This window comes from Anastrepha ludens, chromosome 4 (genome assembly GCF_028408465.1).
Source record: "Anastrepha ludens isolate Willacy chromosome 4, idAnaLude1.1, whole genome shotgun sequence".
Taxonomy (NCBI): domain Eukaryota; kingdom Metazoa; phylum Arthropoda; class Insecta; order Diptera; family Tephritidae; genus Anastrepha; species Anastrepha ludens.
Genome location: NC_071500.1, coordinates 62,488,582 through 62,508,730, shown reverse-complemented (window position 1 = coordinate 62,508,730; position 20,149 = coordinate 62,488,582). Strand labels below are relative to the sequence as shown.

The following is a 20,149-nucleotide window of genomic DNA, read 5'->3' as shown; positions in this document are numbered from 1 at the left end:
CTCTCTGTGAATTGCGAATGGTAGTCACGCACCAACCCATTCGGCTACGGCGCCCGCCAATTATGAATTATGAAATTATATTTAAATTATGTTAAATGGGCAATTTTCTAAAAAACAAATAATTTTATGCCACTTTTTTCGTGTTCTATAAATAATAAAAAAATGGTTCATGACTGTATGTAATCCTAAAATTTAGAACGCTTTGACCGATTCCGCAAAGTTTTTGTTTCTTGAATTTATGCAAGGACAAGGGTCGTTTCAGCAAATCGCACGCCAGCAGGCGATGAAGTTGAGTTATTATTAAAAATCGTAATTATGGTCCGAAACCAGGCCAAAACAGACCGCCAATTACTGGATCAGACAGGGTGCAGACAGATAATTAACGACATTCATCAAGAGACTCTTACCAGCTTTTAAGCTCCCGAGCCCCGAATGCCGTCATCGGAGTCCAACCACCACCTAATGCAGACGAAGAGCTCCAATTTCCCCGAGAGTCCACACGACACTAACCACCTTTTCACATGTCCCATCAAACCCACTCATCTAACACCGCTCTCCCTCTTGACCCAACCTGTTGAAACAGCAAGTTTCCTGGGTCTACCGTTAGATGAGCGGTGAAGACGCCCGGTGATTTACACTACACTAACAGGGCAAAGTTACTGCTACAACAACAAATCTAACAATACGTAATGGGCGTTCGGCATTAAGGTATGGTTCAATAGTAAATTACGCCGCGGATATATCGGTCGTCCTCGGAATAATGACCGATGATATTTGATTTTGCTAGAGGATTTGTGCTTGAAGCCCGGTAAGATGTTGCTCGAATTAGGAATAACAAGCGAATGATGGGCTTAATAAAAAATTTGACTTAATACAAGGAAATATTCCATTTCTCAGTAAACAGAAGAAAGCCGCATGGAGAATGGTTCCATGTGTAGAAGTCAACGCAAGTCGGGGAAAGTCGCCATCCACTTAGGAGTGACCAGGACGATTCTTCTGCATACGGTGCAAACAGCACACAACTTCCGGGCTTCACCCAAGTATCCTCTGGGTAGCCTCCGAATATTCTTCCGACAGTACGAAAAGAAGTTGCCTATATGCTGCGATGTCTAAGTCCCAGAAAATATCGTGCGAGCCGCAGAACTTAACCGCTCAGATACAATTTTTTATAAGAACGTACAATTTCTGGACTTAACTTTAATTCTGCCTTTTCTAAACTGAATAAAGAAGCAAATTGAATGGGTCTGGTGGTGAACGAGGTCAAAACGAAATATCTCCTGTCATGAAAGAAACAGTCGGCACCCACTTCAGTGTGGGCAGTTACCATTTAGAGGTTGTAAAAGAACTTCCTTTACCTAGGAAGCAGTATTAATAATAATATCGGCATTGAAATCCAACGAAGAATCTCTCTTGGACTGGACAAAGCAGAATGCCTGTTGTTGTTGTAGTTGTAGCAGTATCCTTAACCCTGCTAGTGTAGTGTAGATTACCTGCCGTATTCGTCTAGCTCATCTAACTCTTTGCAGTGTTTCAGACATACATAGACGTAGAGCAGCGAGTAAAGATACAACGGCTCCGTTGGCTGGGTCATGTCTTCCGAATCGATAGAAACGCTCCCGAGGAAGGCCTCCCCTGCGTTGGAAAGATCAGGTGGAACTTGGCTTCACTTGATGAGTTCAACTGGCGCACGAGAAAAACGACTGGTGCGTTTTCTTAAACTGGGCCAAAATTGCCTAAGCGGCTATCGCGTCAATCAAGAAGAAGAACAAGGCCACATTCAATACATTGATGAAAGCGGTCAACGACAGCTTAGGAACTGGTAAAACTTTCCTGGTTTCATTGATATCAGCTTCGCACAAAAAATTAAAACTTCTAGTTGTCGCATCCTTTGGCATTGTTCCCAAATTACTAGAAGGGGTACAAACAACTCATTCTGCGCTCAAACTATCACTGAATTTGTAAACGACATGAAAAATTTCCAAAAAATCAGCAATGACGAAAACAGTATAAAGTAGCAAAATTATCATTTGGGCCCCACAAACGAGCATGGGAAGCACTGGATCGAAGAAAGACTTGCGCATTAATCAGAACCTCTTTAGAGGTACGATTCTACTGCTGACCGACAGTTTTCGCCAAACGCTGTCAGACATTCCAAGATGTATGCGAGTTGCATTACAAAATGGCCAAAGAGCGGTCATATTTCCAAAATAATTATTAGACATTTGCAATGGTAAAATTCAAGTTGACGATTTTTCCAGCCCCATTTCGTTTCACCTGATTATTGTCGAAACAATAATTGATAGCGAAAAATTGGCGCAGCAATCTATCCCATCGATACAGTGCGATTTACAAGGTGAAGTCCAAAATAAATAAGACTGAGCTAAAATAGAAACGACAGGAACTTTGTTCTGATAACGTCGAGCTTATTTATTCAAAATAGTTCTCTCTGGTCTCGTTTTGCGCGATGTAAAAGTTTTCCGAAATAGTGTTTCAAGTAATTGACCGGAATGTCTTCAGGATGTCGGAACAAGCCTTTTGGATAGCCTCTACGGACGCAAAACATTTTCCTCTCATGGCCAAATGCAATTTTCCGAATGGGTAGAAGTCAAAGGGAGCCATATTAGGCGAATCCGATGAGTGATTGATGGCGATGGCTCGATGAGATGGTGCATTATCATGCAATAAGCGTCAGTTTCCTCCTTCGTGGTATTCAAGGCGAATTCCACGAATGCGATGCAACAAACGCTTCAAAACACCAAGATAGAAAATTCATTCACGGTTTGAGCCATTGGCACGAACTCCTTGTGGACAATTCTCTTGGAATAGTAAAAACAAATGAGCATATACTTGATTTTTAACTTCTCCAAACGCGATTTTTTTGAGTGGTGGCTCGTCTGGAGCCTTCCATTCGGCGCTTTGAGCTTAGTGTTAGGTTCATGTTGGAAACACCACGTTTCATCACCTGTTACAATATTGTAAAGGAAGTTCTCGTCTTTTCTCGCCTCTTTAATGAGGTCTTTCAAATGTTGAATTCTGAGCGATTTTTGGTCCTCAGTTAACTTGTGCGTAATGAAACGTTCACAGACCTTTTGTAAGCCCAAATGATCAGTTAAAATGCGATAAATCGATATTTTGGAGATATTCAACTCCGATTCCATGAAATTCAACATGATTTCGGTTAATTTTTGAAATTTACGAACAATTTCGATGGAGTTTTCGGTGATTACTGATTTTGGGCGGCCCGTATGTTCATTACCATTTATGTCCTCACATTCACCTCTGAAACGTGTAAACCACTCATGAACTCTGACACGAGATAGACAATCACCGCCCTAAACTTTTTTCATCAATTCAAATGCTTGGGTAAACGTTTTACCGATTTTAAAACAAAATTTGATATTAGCTCTTTATTCGAAACTCATTTTTGTACCGATGACACAAACATACTGACACTTTAGACGCAATAACTTCACTTCCACTGAACCGAATGTCGCCAAGCTTTCACTGGAAATCAGATAGGGATGTGACGCCAGTCTTCTTTATTTTGGACTTCACCTTGTAGATCTATTGGGCCTTTGCCCTACGAGGAGATCAGGACAGCAGAAAGTAAGAATGCAGAGCTGCCTTATGCTATTGAAACAACAAAATTAGAGCTTTATTACGCGATTTACGCTGTTGAAAGATAGCTTCCACCCCTTTAACGTTAGAACCATACTTGATTCGAATGCTTGTGCTGATCCTCATCAGCATTAGCAGAACTGCATATCTCTAAATAATAGTTACAAGCGAGTAATAAAATAGTATCAATATTTTATTCAATTTAATAGTATCAATATTTTATTTAACAATAAAATATCTACACAAGTAGATGAATATAAATGGTATGTATATTACATAAATAGATATCTATGTATCTACAGGTATTTGTGAAATGGGTTAAATGGAGCTTAGGTAGTATTATATTTTTCAGAGCCACTGAAATATGTTAAAGTACATCTTATATACGTACATGTAATATGTATGATTATGATTATGATTATCCTTTTCAAACCATCAGACAAACACTCAGTTAAACTATTGATATAACGATTACAACGATATTTTTAAAATATAGCCCATGGTTGCTATTAAAATACAAAAGTAAACATTTCTATATATATTGTGTTATAATATTTTGGTTCCCTCTGAGCTACCCTATTTACATCAAAATGAACTCGTTAATTTATAGACAAAATGAAGAAAAGGCTTGAAAAGGTTTCAATGACACACCCACCCAACCAATTGCATTATCTCATTCATACAAGGAATTCTCGCACTTACGGAATACAATTATTTATGTTTAACATTAAGTAAACTAAATATTAAAACTAGAACTTACGGGAATTAATTCTTATTATAATTCATATATAGCCCCACTACTAAATTTACAACCTGCATTACATAATTACTTCCCAGTATCCTACAGCAACGTTAAACGTATTGTGCGATTGAAAATCTGTTTTCTTCGTCGTGAATTGTAGGCAGAGCGCGCCATTGATGGAGTTGCGAAGGCCACACGTGCATCACCTGTTGCTGTGCCATCATCATTGAAACGTCTTATGATATCGTCAGGCGTAAGGTCAAAACCAGAGAAAAATTTTAGTATATCTATAAGCTCGGCTTTGTAAGGTACATTCTCCATAGATATCACGCAGCCGGGACGTGTGAATTTCTCTGGTATGCCACCATTTTCACTGCCATCATCACCGTTTGGACCATTATCAGCACTAATAATAACATCGTTACTGCTGTCTTCGATGATTTGAATGTCATCATCCTGATCTGAATTACGACCATCATGGCTGGAGCCGCTATTGTTGTTACGACCTCCGTGATTGCGTGCACCGCTGCCTATATGATGATCAGAGCGACTACCACGACTCATCGGACCACCACCTCGTCCGTTGTTGTTATCATTATTCATATTATTACTGCCGTAGCGTCCGCCAAGACTACTGCCGTAAGCCATCATCGGCGGTGGACCATCGTTTAGTGTTATTTCATTGCTATTTCTTGAAAATGGGTTTCTTTCGAATGGACGCCCACTTGGGCCACCACCTCCGGGATAACAATTCATGAACGGCTTTCTAATACGGTCAGCGATCTCTTGCGGCATTATGGAGCGTATGCGTAGTTTACGTTGACGGAATGAAATGTTATTAAATTGGCGTATGGCGTTTTCTGCGTCTTGAGAATCTTGAAACTCGACTATGAACTCACCAGTCGGCATATTACGTTCACCACGCAATGGTTCAATGTGTTTCAGACGTAAAAATGCTCCCTGTAACAGTTCAGCGACATCATTTATACGCGTGTTGTAGTCGCAGTTTTTCATAAGTATAAAGTTATTATTCATTCCCATTGGATTTGAGTTGAAGTTCATGTTGTTATTATTCATATTGTTATTGTTGTTGTTGCTATTCATCATCGATGGCAAAAAATTTCCTCCACTGTTCATGTTCATATTCATACCCATGTTGGAGTTCAATCCCATGTTATTGACCATGTTCGTGCCCAAGTTCATACCCATGTTACTATTTAAGCTCATATTACTATCCATACCCATGTTGCCAGTTTTCATATTTGGGTTCATTTCGTCCGCCGGTTTTAATGGTTCAAAACGACTTGGTTTTTGTCGACGCAGGCGAGGATCGCTTGGTGCATTATTAAATTCATCCAATCTTGCCAGACTATCATCATTTTTGGATGAAGACATATCGAAAAGACTTGGTATCTTTGGATTACTGGGTTCTAAAGAAATATTGGGCTCATTTTGTTCGTCGTTGTTAGTATCTGCGCCATTTAGACTACTTGCATCATCTGCTACGTCCATATCGTCCTCTCCTTGGTTTTCCTCCTCTTTCAACCTCTCCGCTTCCGCTAAGGCTTCCTCTTCTTTCATCAGCTGTTCATTTGCTAGTCTTACTTTCTCCTTTTCTCTTTCCATTTCCTCCACTGTACCAGGACGTACACGCACTTTTCGATATCCAATCATATGCTTTGATTTGTCTTCCAAAGCTGCTTTGGCTTCTTCAGCACGTGAGAAAAGCACATGCCCCTTGAATTCCCGCCTATTTTCGCGACTCGGAGTCAAAAGTATGTCGAAAATAGTATACGATGAGAACATGCGCATTAGATCGTGCTCGACAGCTGAAGACGGTATATCTTCAATATAGATCACAGTAAATGGTTCACTTTTTGATTCGAAGCCCAATGTTCCCTCGCGATCACTACGGTAGTTCGAGTTTCCACCCTTGTTGTCATCATCTTGACGATCGTAATCACTTCGACTGTCTTGATAGTTACGATCTCCTCGATCACTACGGTCAAATCGACCTTGAGGACGATAACTGTCTTCCACTTGCTCGAATTCCTCATCGCTCACTAGCTCCACTTTGACCAGTTTCGTCTTAAGTAACGAGTTGTTGCGCATTATCGCTTTATGCACACTGGAGACCCGTGAGAATTGTACAAATGCTACTCCGATGCGGAGACCATGTTTATCGTTTACCATTTTAATACCGTTGTGTGGTATAAAGAGACCCATGAAGAATTTACGCACGTCGCTGTAAGTGGTACTGGCGCACATGTTACTAATCTTGATGCAGCAACTCTCTTTCAATGGCTCTTTTGATCTCTGTATTTCTGGTTCTCGAGCTTTCTGTTGAATACCACTTGGTTTGCCAATACTGGCGGCAGCGGCTTGTGCGAACAGATTCGGATACATCTGAGCATAGGGGTTTGTATTGGCGAAAGCTATTGGTTCTTGTGTCAGCTGGCTCACTGTTGCAAAATTAGATGCCGATGTCGATGGGGATGGATTTGTTTGTGGCAATTTTAGATCCGATTTATTCTCGATTAAACTGATACCTGAGAACATTGTATTGCTGGGCTGTTGTGTTGGGCTACGTGTTGTCGAACTAGAAGATTCTAATGAGTTTGTATTAATTGTAGCTTGTTGAATTGCAACAGTGTAGGGATTTTGCAAGGCAAAATGTTTGGCAGAGTCACTACTATTTGAATTAGAATTAAAAAAATTTATGCTGTAATTGTTTGAAGTTGAGACTGAAGATGAGCCACTTTGGAATGTTGGAACGGTGGTGGCGGCTGGTATATTTGCGGTGTTCGTGTTAGATTGAGGTTCTGGACTTTTATTACTTTTGGTGCTTGTGTAGGAGTTCGCCACTTGAGAGCTCCGTATACCTGGGATAGTGCCACCCATACTGAATGGATTCAATATATTATTGATACCGGGAGTTGTTACATTAAATGCCGTAGCGCTGCTTACGACAGTTGTACTGTCATTTGTAATATTTGTTTGGTACGAATTCATGGCAGGTATCCCCCACGAGGGAATGATTGCCACCTTGGCGCTAGCGCTCTCACTTGTATCCGTTACTTTTGTGGAAATTTTATTACTCGGGATGTCTTTCAAGGATTTACTAGATTGGTTAGCATTGTCTCGTTCTTTGTTAATTGCATTGCTCCGACTCGAATTTCGGCTGCGCTCAGTACTACGATCACGAGTTCGATCATGGCTCCGTTCTCGACTGCGTGAACGTCGGCTGGATCGTCGACTCTTCCAATCGCGATCTCGTGATCGGGAGCGACTTCTCTCACGTCGTCCTCGACGCGAACTACTACGATCGCTTCGGTCGTTGCGGTCACGTGACCGTGATCGACGACGATCACGAGATACGGAACGACGACGATCGCGACTCTTTTCTGCGCTACTACGATATGTATTCGCAGACTCAGTGGTACTACTTTCAATCGGATTTTCTATCAAGGTGATGCCAGCTTGTTTCTGGTAAGCCAAAAATGATGGTGCAGCACTTGAAAGAATGTTATGTAAACTATTAGGTGTAATGACTGGCGGCTGCGGTGTGGACAAAGAAGGTGATGCTACGGTGGTTTTAATATTTGGCAAAGCACCTGCATTTTTGAGGGCTAACAGGGATTGTTGGCGTGCAGTTTCTATGACTTTTTGCATTTCAGCTCGCGAGGAGAGTAATAAACGTACTTGAACCTCATTGATTTTTTCACGATCAAGCATCATTGCTTGGCGGGCATCCTCATCGGTACTATAATAGATGAAAAAAAATGGTTGTATATTATGCTTATATATTCTTTAAACATCAATTAAAAGCCTAAAGCAAGATAAAAAACTTGAGTCATCTTCTTTTCGGTTTTTCTGCAGTGATATTTTCATAAATACTTTTTCTAATACATATATATATTTGTTTTGGATTCAACACAGGACATATTTAAATATAGTAAACTAACTATTATCAGGTAATTTTTTGTTTAAAACTTACCTTTGCCCATCTCGTTGGTCTGTTTTTTTCCCATATGTATGTAAAGAGTGATCGGATTTTAAATTGAAATAAAACAACCAAAATTCAAACTGGCTGGGCAATCTTTATTATTTTTTAAAGATGTTCCCTATCAAATGTTGGCTGTTTGTGGTCAGTATCTCGTGAATAACTTTAGTAATGTTGGCTTCCAATTCCTCAACCGAAACTGGTTTACCCACAAAGCATTTAGACTTTATATACCCCCACAAATAAAAGTCCACAGGTGTGATATCACATGATCTTGGTCCGAGACGAGAGATGAATTGCTCACCGAAACAACGAAATCCATTGTTTCACGGGCTGTATGGCAATTAATGCCGTCCTGCTGTAAATGTTATGGAGATCACGGGCTTAATAGCGCAATATCGTTCGCCATTAAGAGTTACATTGGTTTCAGCCATGTCTTTGAAGAAATATGGGCCGATGATTCCTCTAGCCCGTAGGTTGTGTTGTTGTAGCAGCATAAACATTCCCCATGCACGGGGAATGCTGCAGGAGTGACAGCCCTTGGCTGGATATAAATCCGGGTCGTTCCGGTAACGTAGAACCGACTATCATGGGAACGGTCATGCCCATAGGTCGCACCAAACGGTTGTTTTCAGTGGCTTTGGGTTGTTCTTCAGAACAATTACAAAAATTTTGCTCGTTGACGTAGCCATTAAGCCAAAAATGGGCATGATCACTGATCAAAATTGTTGGCCTGAGCGTGCGATAAAAACTTTTCTTCGATTTTCGTAGTATAATTGTAAAATAAAGGTTGTCAAAAAAGGCTTGCGGTATTTTTATTGAATTTTCAATTGTTCATAAAATTGGTTATATTATAATAATGCGATTTAAGTCAAATATGCGCCGTTTTGTTCGATGACAAGTTCCCAACGAGATGCCAACTTCATAATGCCCCTCTTATAGAAGCTCGCTTCCCTATTGTCAAAAAACTCGGAGAGCCAATTTTCACAGGACTCTCTTGTGGACAACTTCCGACTACCAAGCTCGTTCGCCATGGACAGAAATAGGTGGTAATCACTTGGTGCGAGATCCGGACTATACGGTGGATGCAAAAGAACCTCCCATCCGAGCTCCCGGAGCTTCTGGCGCGTCACCAAAGATGTGTGTGGCCTGGCGTTGTCCTGATGGAAGACAATTCGGCCTCTGTTGATCAAAGATGGCCTCTTCTGCATGAGTGCTGCATTCAAGCGGTCCAGTTGTTGGCAGTACAGGTCCGAATTGAGCGTTGGGCCATAGGGGAACAGCTCATAGTGGATGATTCCCTGCCAATCCCACCAAACACACAGAAGCACCTTCCTGGCCGTCAATCCAGGCTTGGCCACCGTCTGGGCAGCTTCACCGCTTTTCGACCACGACCGTTTGCGCTTCACGTTGTCGTAAGTGACCCACTTTTCATCGCCAGTCACCATCCGCTTCAAAAACGGGTCGATTTTGTTGCGATTCAGAAGCGATTCGCATGCATCCATACGGGCAAAAATGTTTTTTTGCGTCAAGTCGTGTGGCACCCATACATCGAGCTTCTTTTTGAATCCAAGCTTCTTCAAATGGTTTATAACGGTTTGATGACTCATGCCCAGCTCTTGGCCGATGCTACGGCTGCTACTATGCCGGTCTCTTTCGATCAATTCAGCGATTTTATCGCAATTTTCGACGACAGGCCTTCCGGACCGTGGCGCATCTTCGATCACCTCTGCACCAGAATGAAAACGTTGAAACCATCGTTGTGCGGTGGAAATGGAAACTGTATCGGGTCCATAAACTGCACAAATTTTATTGGCAGCATGAGATGCATTTTTGCCTTTATCGTAGTAGTACTGTAAAATATGCCGTATTTTCTCTTTATTTTGCTCCATGTTTGCGACGCTATAACTCACGAACGACTAAAAGCAAACAACAATTAATCAAACACGGGTTAGCACGTGAAAAGAGCTTTCCAAAAAGCTCTAGCGTGAACCGATGCGACGAATACAACTAGAACTACGCGCTTGCAAAGACAAGCTTGCGGAAATACCGCAAGACTTTTTTGACAACCTTTAATGTGAACGTTATTTACGTGTAAGTCTTTCCATTAGTAAATGTCAATGAATACTGAAAAAATCATGTATTTACTTTGATAATAGCCAAGCGTCATCTGTCAAAAAACCCCTATTGGAAAAGTACGTCCTATTTGATCACCCTTTATGGATATATCAATATGTGTGGGCATTTCCAGAGAAAACTGTTTTAGCAGTTATTTTGAAATAACTCTACTTTTTCAGTAACTTCTTCAAATTTTAAAGTATTCTCAAAAAGAAAAATATGAAAAAACACGTACAAGAGCGCAATATTTGTAAGCTCCATGGACAGCTGATTCTTTGATTATTTAAATTAAGAAGTGTAGGTTAGTCTCTAGAAAGAGTTCATTCGGTGGTCACAGATATCCGCTGTGGGTAAACTCACGCCGCCGGCGCCGAATGGTTTGTGCGTATCTTCTATTCGGTAGAGCTCGAGTTCAAATATGAAGCATCAAATGATGTAAAACATTTTTTCTAATAGCGGTAGCCCTCGTCAGGCGAGGACCAAACCCCGAATGTAATTCTGCCATGAAAAAGTTCCTCATAAGACCTTTCCAGTTTTGGAACAAAATCAAGACGCAAAGCACGAATTGGAGAAGGAGATCGGCAAAACAGTCCACAAAGATGTACACGCCGGTTATAAAAAAAGTTACTTCCTAATAAAAAATTTAATTTTTAAATTTAATAATATACATTTGAAATTTGACTGCGTATGACAATATCTCTTTGGCAAATCCTACTAGCCCCTCCAATGCGACTGAAAAACATGCTTCGAATGTTGAATTTCGCACAGGAAGTTCTGTGAGTCCCGCGTAACACTGGCACAATTGCGTTCTGGATATTGTAGCAGGTTAAACTCCTACTATCTTATCACTCATCTAACACCCCTCTCCCTCTGGACCCAACCTGTCGAAACAGCAAGTTTCCTGGGCCTACCTTTAGATGAGCCAGACGAAAACGACCGGTGATATACACTACACTGACAGGGCTTATATTACAGCTACAACAACTAAAACAACAACCAATTTTCGATCTGTCTTCTGCGTCCATTGTGTGTTAGCAGGGCACGATACCCTGCGGTTATCCATATTAGCCCATATCATGTTGGTAGCTATTCGAGCCTTTTTCTTGAAAACAGGAAACGCAGAGGGACTGTATGATTCTATTTGCTTCTCGGAGAGACGGCGTGTTGTGGCACTGTTGGGATCTTTGACCTTGTGGAACTCTTTTGAAGTTACTTGTTACCTAAGGACCTTAATCGCAGCTTAACTGTCTACGAAAACAAAGAAGACGAATTTGGCGAATTCTGCTTAAGAATTCTCCCAGGTCTTCTTCTAATGCCCACTTACTTAAAAAGTGTCAACATTATATAGAGGAGTTAAGACCAATTTACTCAAATGACTTCACAAAAAAATATTCACTTACTTTATTCTTTTTATGATCATGCAGAAATGCGATAAGTAAACTTTTCAATGACTCTGGTGTGTTGACTTTGCGGTCATTGGTCGATTGCGTCTTATTGGAATAATCCTAGCGGAGCCTAATCGCGCGACCTTGGTTGTCATGGTGATTTGACATTAGTGGTTTAATAATAAAACTCAAATTTTAGAGACGCTGCCAAAACCACATGGCCGTTGAATATCATTATATAATCTATATGTACATGGCGCTTACATCGTTGTTTGATTGTTTGGGCGAGCTCCTCCTGCAATTTACTTCCTTCCTCCACTCCTCATTTGGTATTTCATATCCGGGGTTTTGAATCCGTGCACTACGGAATAGTAGTGACGCCCCAATCCATTTGGCTACGGCGGCTGCGAAGGAGTATTATTATGACGACATTTAGCACTACGATCTGAAAGATCTATTATGGCGCTTAATGGATACATGGTATTTCTCTGAGCCCAACTTTACGCTCCTATTGACCGCGCTCTTAGAGAACTCAATGAGATCTCGAGATCTATTCCGCTTGACTTTAATGAACTTTATGAATTTCTAATCTCTTTTTTTTATTTATCTAACAATTTAGTAATTTAAGCTCATATTAGTTCTAAGTGGTCTGTAAAAACTGTAATTATGTTTTAGACTTGAAATAAACGAAAAAAGAAAATTTTAGTACTTGTCCTATTTTCTTCTCTTTGGTAAAATATGTTTACCCTGTTGGTCAGTGCTGGGCACGATGCAAGCATATGTTTAGCAGCATCATCTTCCTTCCTACAGAACCTGCAAGTTCCTTTGGAGCATATTCTCAGTTTAGTAAGATGATAATTCCATCTAAAATGCCCTTTTAAAATTATTCTTATTTAATTCCATACAACCTTTAAATCGGTTTACATTAAAGCTACCTGCCATTATTTTTGATTGCGATAAGTTCGGTAGATTGTCTCAGAATGATCTTTGTCTTTACTCTAATTATCGAATAAAAGAGAAGTTACCCTTTCGTAGACCACAAAATGGCTCTAGCCCTATAAATGGGGAGGCCTCCCCTTTTCTGGCTAATTTTCCTGCCATTTAATTCCCAGTAATTCCTATGTACCCTGGCTTATTCAGCTTATCGTTTGATATAAACTGATTATCAGTAAGGATAGCTTTGCTTCTGCTACAGGTTTAAGGTTAAAATGAGTTCATCTTTCTATTGTGTAGACTTCCACTTGAAATGTAATTGTATGCTTGCCTAAAACTTCTGGGTGTCTTTTTCCCGGTCTGCATACACCTACTCCTGCACCCGTCCGGGTACCATGTTACCATGTTTTTATTTATCTTATTGGTTTTAAATAATCTCAGTGCATAACATAAATAGCATCTTGCCCTATGGCATTGAGATCTCTGGGATTAATACAGTAAGTATATCAAACTTCCTGTGGTTTTGATGAGCGCTTGATAAAATAGTACTTTAGTTGTTCCTAGAATAACCCTCCTTGTTTGGGATTGGATATGAATGTGAAGGAAGACGTGAGGGTGCTGGATTTATGTTCAGGCCCACCCTAACATACCACTTTTTAGGTAGTTTCAAACCTAATTGAGTTCTATTACATAGAGTATCTTCGAATTTCCCTCTACATATTATACTATGACTATTTCGTCAGCAAAGCTTTGAAATATCTAATTCCATAAAGAGTTCATATAGTACTAAGCTCCACATTAGTGGTGATAGTACACCACCTTGAGGATGTATTTGCCGTTATGCTCCCCGAAATAGATGCTATCTCTCGCGAAATAGTTGGTATCACTAGTATTATTAATTTCGTTTCTATTTAGAGCTTTCCCAGCTTCCTTCTTTCTATACTGTCTCGAAGCACATTGGCTAGTTGATCACCGAACCCAATTTGAATGTCGACATGACATGCACCACTGCATTTTGAAGGATCATGTCCCTGATGTAGTTGCGTATTACTTTTTATTACCTTTTCTATCATTTTTAAAGTAAATGACGTAAGACAAATTGGTCTGAACGATTTAGGACGATGTGGATCCTTTTCTCCTGCCTTCGGTACAAACTTTTGCATCCCTTGTTCTAAAAATTCTGTTAAGTGGTTCTAGAAGCTATGCCTTTTTAGAGTAATGACGGAAAGATGCCATCAACACCAGGTGATTTTAGCGGCTCGAAGTTGTTTATCGCCACCTCAATCTTGGTGTCGTACATAACTTATGGGCAATAATCCATTCAAGCCTGTTAACTTTTTCCAGGCTTTCAGTATGCCAGTATAATGCACTAGATTTTCGGGAGAAAAACGGTGTTTGATGTATTGTGTAGCTCCCTCGATATTCCCTGTTGAGTTCAAGAATGGACACTCATGTGATATTCGATATAAATACTAATATATATTTCCTATTTATATTGTTGTTTAGTTCTGTAATTCTCTGGGCATACTTTTTATAGTAATTTGCAATAGCGAAATTTTTCTATCATTCCTGAAAAAAATTGAACACAATACTCATGACAACTGTATTCATCATAAGGTGGTGAGTAGATCGTCCATAAAACATCGGAAAATACGACCCTAATACGAGTACCAAAAAAAATTACAAACATACCGAGAATGTTTGACATGGGCCAAAAAGTTTGCTAACTTAAGATTCTAACTTACTTTTTGGCTCCTAATTTCACTTAAAAAAATATTAATATAATAATAATTGGCGCATACACTTCTGTTAGCAGTTAGGCTTCCGAACGGCAGATGATTTTCTATAAGGAGCTACACTCGGAGTTTTGCCATTGCCTGCCAAGGGGCAACCACTATTACAAAACTTGTACTATTTTGCACACGGATCTTCCGCGTTTATGGTGCCTTTCTACGAGGTAGGCCGAATAGTTAGCGGACTGAAGTGTATCAAATTACTTTTTCGATGTATTCTTCTTTAAGCCTAATAAACCTCATATATATTTAAGTTACACCAGAAATATAATAACTCCAGTTCATCATCACGAACAATTTTTTTTTTTCCAGAAGCTCTCTGAAAGATGGCTGTTGATTAACTGGTTCGTACTGCAGATAAAATTCATTAGACGAACGCATAGTAAAATAGTGGTTAGAACGCAGATGCTTAAATCTTTTTCACACAAAAGTAACATAGCTGAGGGAAGGGTGCTGCGTAAAAGGGACCTTGGTGCACTTACTCAACAAAGGGCAAATCACCGGTAGTCAAGGGAGCCCTAACCCGCTCATTGTGCGGGTAACTTCACAGCCCCTTGTCTAACTAGCAAAGTCCTTGTGGTTAAGTACCTATATCAGCTTAATTTCAAAGCACTCGGACGCGGTCGAAAGAACAGTTAGATAGTTATAATTTAGGAATTTTTTCTCAATCTTTAAATCTGTGGAAATGGTTTTAATTTCAAAGAATAATAGTACAGGGTCCGGCACCCGAAGTGTAACCAACTTCAGACTGCTCCGGGCATCAGCTGTCTGTTAGTTGGCTAAATGATAGTCCAGAGTATTGTTTACAAGCGCGCAGAAACATTTTGCCGAGAGTAAACCCGAAAAAAGAAGATCAGTAAGGGTTTTCAAACGTAATAGTGTGATTGAATTATATTTGGCTGGAAAATCACAGCCAGTGAGCACCTTAAAGTAAATAAAGTGTTTGTTTAGTGCACCATTACTCGTTACAATGATACTGGGAGCATCGCGAAACGTCATGGAGGTGGTCATCAAAAGACTGCAACGTCACGTGAAATGGTTCAAAAAGTACAAAATCAAATTGAGCGAAATCCCCGACCACAAGTGCCAATCAAATGGCGAAAGAACTGAAAATATCTGACCGTAGTATACGCCGCATACTGAAAAATGATCTCAAAGTTTGATTTGACCGACCATTCATACGAGAATTTGAGTCATCGATTGGCCACCACGAGACAGCACCCGCAACAGGTAATCGTTTGGGCTGCTGTAACCGCAGATGGGCGTTCTCCAATCGCTTTCAGCGAGTATAGTGTCAAGGTAAATGCGAAATATTATCGCTAAAGTATTCTGGAGGTTGCTTTGAAGCCAGACAAACATTTCGGGAACAGACCATGGACGTTTCAACAGGACTCGGCACCGTCTCACAAAGCTCGAGTGAAACAAAAAAGGCTAAAAACTTCATAAATTCACTGGACTCTTTGGGCCATTTTTGAGAGCAAGGTCCGAACTAAAAGATTCACCAGTCTCGAGACGCTGAAAAAAGCAATTGTCCGCGAGTGGGCCAAAATATCTGCAAACCACATTCGGGCAGCTTGCGATTCGTTTGTGGACCGTCTCAGGGCCATAGTCAAAGCAAAAGTAAATTGATTCTTAATTTTGTATTATTTTCACACATTTTTACTTTAAATTGAATAAAAGTAATTTTCCAAAATAAATTTATGGCCTTTTTAATGGGTTACACTTCGAGTGCCGGACCCTGTAAGTTTAGGAGTTTATAATATATGTGGTATACACATAGCCCATAAAATCTGCGTACAAATATTTTTAAATTGATTAAAAACTCAATATACATAAATGTATAATGCTGAAAACATATTTCATTTATTATTTTTTTCATTACATTCCTAAGTTACAAAACCAAAAGAAACTAGAAATAATTCCTCACTTCATTGTTTACATAACGGTAAGTAATTGCAGTAAAATGTAAATATAGCAACCCGAAAGTCTGCGTACAGTTCATTCCTTTTAATAATACCGTTGCTTTATTAGGATTTGTTTTCGTTTTTCGGTACTTTTCATTATTTGTTATTATAGTTGATGAGTTAGTGAACTCAGTTGCACATTTTATTTTTAAGTGGTAATAATATGAAAACACGGAAATCAAAGGAAACAAAATTAGTGCATCAGAAAGAAAAAAAAATTTTAAATTTAGAAAGATGGAAATAGTTTGCGAAAATGTTTTCATCTGTTCAACGCGTAGTAAACAATTACAAACAAACCGGGATTTTAACATCTAAGCCCAGGTCTGGGCGTCCAAGAACACTATCGGTCCGAGAAATGCGCAGCGTAATCAATATGGCAAAGGTTAGCTCTCGAATCACATCAATACAAATTTTTGAAAACGTTAACCAAATATTTAAAAAAGTATTTGTGCGGAAACTGCTAGAAAAATTTTACGTGAAGCTGGTACCATGGTAGTGCCGCTCCAAGAAAGGTGCTTATTTCACTTTTGAACAGAAGAAAGCGCATTGAATTTGCTAATAATAATAATTTGCCTTCAGAGTTTTGGAAACGAGAATTTTTTTGCGAAAAAAATAAATCTTGTATTTTTGGGATAAGAGGTCGTCAGGCAAATCTTGAGAAATAAAATCTTGTCGGTACAGTCAAACACGGTCATGGTGGAGTTATGGATGGATAAATGAGATTATTTGAACATTTTAAAAAGAAGTTTGAAACGGGATGCCAGAAATTTGTCTCATCAAATTGTCTCTGGTTCCAACAAAACACACATCCGAGATCGTTAAACTTTGCCTCTAGTACAACGCTACAAAAAATCCCACAGTCTCAACCTTATTGAGCATCTATGGCTTCTGCTAGAAAAAAAGAATTGGACAGTACCTATGTAATAACAAAAAAGGAGGCTTTGAGAAGTGTTATGCGGGCAGAAAGTGCGAAGATTACAACTGAGGAAATAGATAAGTTAGTAAACCCAATGCCAAATAAATTGAGTGAAGTCCTAGGACATCGTGGCTATCCAACAAAATATTAATTTTCGTTTTTTGTATATTATTTATAAAGTTTTTTCCTATATGTTTTAAAACTGTACGCAGACTTTCTGGTTGCTATAATATACATATTGCTGCAATTACTTACCGTTATGTAAACAAGAAGTGAGGAATCATGGCTTCGTAACTTAAGAATGTAATGAAAGAATAAATAAATAAAATATGTTTTTAACTATACATTTATATTCAGTTTTTTTTTTTAATATTTGAAAGGTGTACGTAAACTGCATGGGCTATGTATATGTACATACAACATACTATATAGTGGCACTCAATATGTTCAGAAACATTTATTGAGAAGCCCTCTCTGTTATCGTACCAATTGGGATATGATGGCCCGTACTATCATAGAACCCTCTCTGGCCAGTGAGGGTTCAGAAAATGTTGCCTCAGTAAAATTAAGTCAAAATGCTAGTTACTGTGGATAAATTCCTTATAATATATGAGCTGTGGCTATGCCTGCCCTTAGATTTTTAGGATGCATGTTCTTAGATTAAATGGGAGGCTGTCGAATTGTTTTATGCCTATCGAACATAATTACAGACCACAAATGATCCTTACTAATACATATACTCACATTCTTTATTTGTGTCCATAGCTATATGGTGGATCCGTGCAACGTGTGGCACAACAAAGGTACATAGTTCTGTATACGTAGTCGTATTGCTATTACAAAAATCAAACCCTGGTAAAATTACCATTTCGCTTACATTGGTTTTTTACACGTGAGATTTTACTTAACGGGGTTCATAGAGACTTCTTTTGCAACACTTTACTTTAAGAATGCCACGTTGTCGATAATCTTGCCGATTACTATGCCCAATATTGGTATCTGAAAGCTCTCTGCATTAATCCGGCGTTATCTTATTTGTATTTAATTATTTTATATAGCAGTAAAGTACTCTGTTTTTTATTAACTGCACTTACCTCGCATAGATAAATATACCGTACAAAATGCAATATAAGTGTATGCTGTCTAAAACTCATGTATCAATAATTCGTTTCTTATGCCTGATGAGAATTTTTGAGTACCATAATATATCATATTTTAATTGAATGAACACTATAACTGCGGAGGACTAGTGGTTAAAATTCTAAGTGTGGGAGGATTCTAAACCACAATAGGCATCCAATTTGCGAAACTTACTTGCTGCGTGATTACCATTCGGAATTCGGAGAACGTAAGTTCGAATATCCGTGAAACAGCAAATGTTTTTTCTAATAGCGGTCGCCCCTCGGCAGGCAATGGCAAACCTCCGTGTGTATTTCTGCCATGAAAAAGCTCCTCATAAAAACCCATTCGTCGTTCGGAGTCGGCTTAAAACTGTAGATCCCTCTATTTGTGAAACGAACTTCACAATACACGCCACAAGAAAGAGGAGGAGTTCGGCCAGACACCCTAAAACGATGTAAGCGCCATTTATGTACTTAGTCCTGACATGAGTGCTGTGTTACAAGTTAAGTCCGTTATAGATATTAAATTATAATACCTCCTTAATGAAGTTACTTTTATTCAATCACGTAAATATTAAAAAAAAAAATGAAATTCTCATTCGAATTGGTCACCATTTGCTTTTACACAAGCCTTCAAACGATTAGCCCGTTCAACTATGGCAGCACGCACGATTTCCATTAATACTGACGTCGCTGCTCGAACCAAAGATTGTTTGAGACTCTTCACATTTCTGTCAGATCTTCGATATGACTTGTTTCCAATTTCCAAGAGGATTCAGATCTGGACTTCCAGATGGCCCATCTTTTGCGGAATATTGTGTTTTAGCCACTGCTGGGTGGTTTTGCGTCTTTAGAAGTTTTAGCATCAATTTTGTCGTTTTGCTTAGTAAAAACTTCTTCAACAGTGAAAATCTTCTCATTTGTAAAAAGAATATTTTCATGGCCGTTGATCGCGTGCCACCGAAGAAGCTGCTAGCATCTGGCGAGTCTAATTTTCTTCAAGCGCGTTGTCAAAAGATGACCAGTTGAGCCACGGAAGGCTTTCATGAAGAGATCATCTCTAATTAGTCTTGACATGGATCTGGTCGATGCATTCATTTCCCTGGACATGATCCTCTGCTCTCTAAGGGGATTTCTGAGAATTCTTTTGCGTACGGCTTCTATGGCTGCACTAGTTCGAACCACGCGAGGACGACCACTTCCTTTTCTGTCTGTGACTTCAGACGTTTGGGAAAAATGATTGATCGTGCGGTAAACAAACATTCTCGAAATACTAAGTTTTTTCAACAATTCGTACATCTCACATGCACTTTTACCACACTTTTGTAATGCAATCACTGCAATGCGATTTTTCTTAGCTCCTACTACATTATTAACAAACGAATTTTGCCTCGAAAATTAGTATAATTTATGAGTAGTCAATGCACACGAACAAAAGCAAAAGTAACGGAACTCTTTTCTGCGAATTTGTTCTCGCCGTATGCATTGTAAAATTTGTCACAGTATTTATGGCAAGTCTAAGTATAGATATAATATAATAGGCCATAGCTGTTTAT

General features: G+C 39.3%; 1 protein-coding gene across 1 annotated transcript in view; it reads right to left on the bottom strand.

The window, feature by feature from the left end:
• Positions 1-3,793: 3,793 nt before the first annotated feature.
• LOC128859539 (probable WRKY transcription factor protein 1) overlaps positions 3,794-20,149 on the bottom strand; it is a 54,884-nt gene continuing 38,528 nt past the window's right edge. The window contains exon 3 of the mRNA XM_054096441.1: positions 3,794-8,123. Coding sequence (XP_053952416.1) covers positions 4,460-8,123 — 3,664 coding nt within the window. The 3' untranslated portion in view covers positions 3,794-4,459. The remainder of the gene's footprint in view (positions 8,124-20,149) is intronic.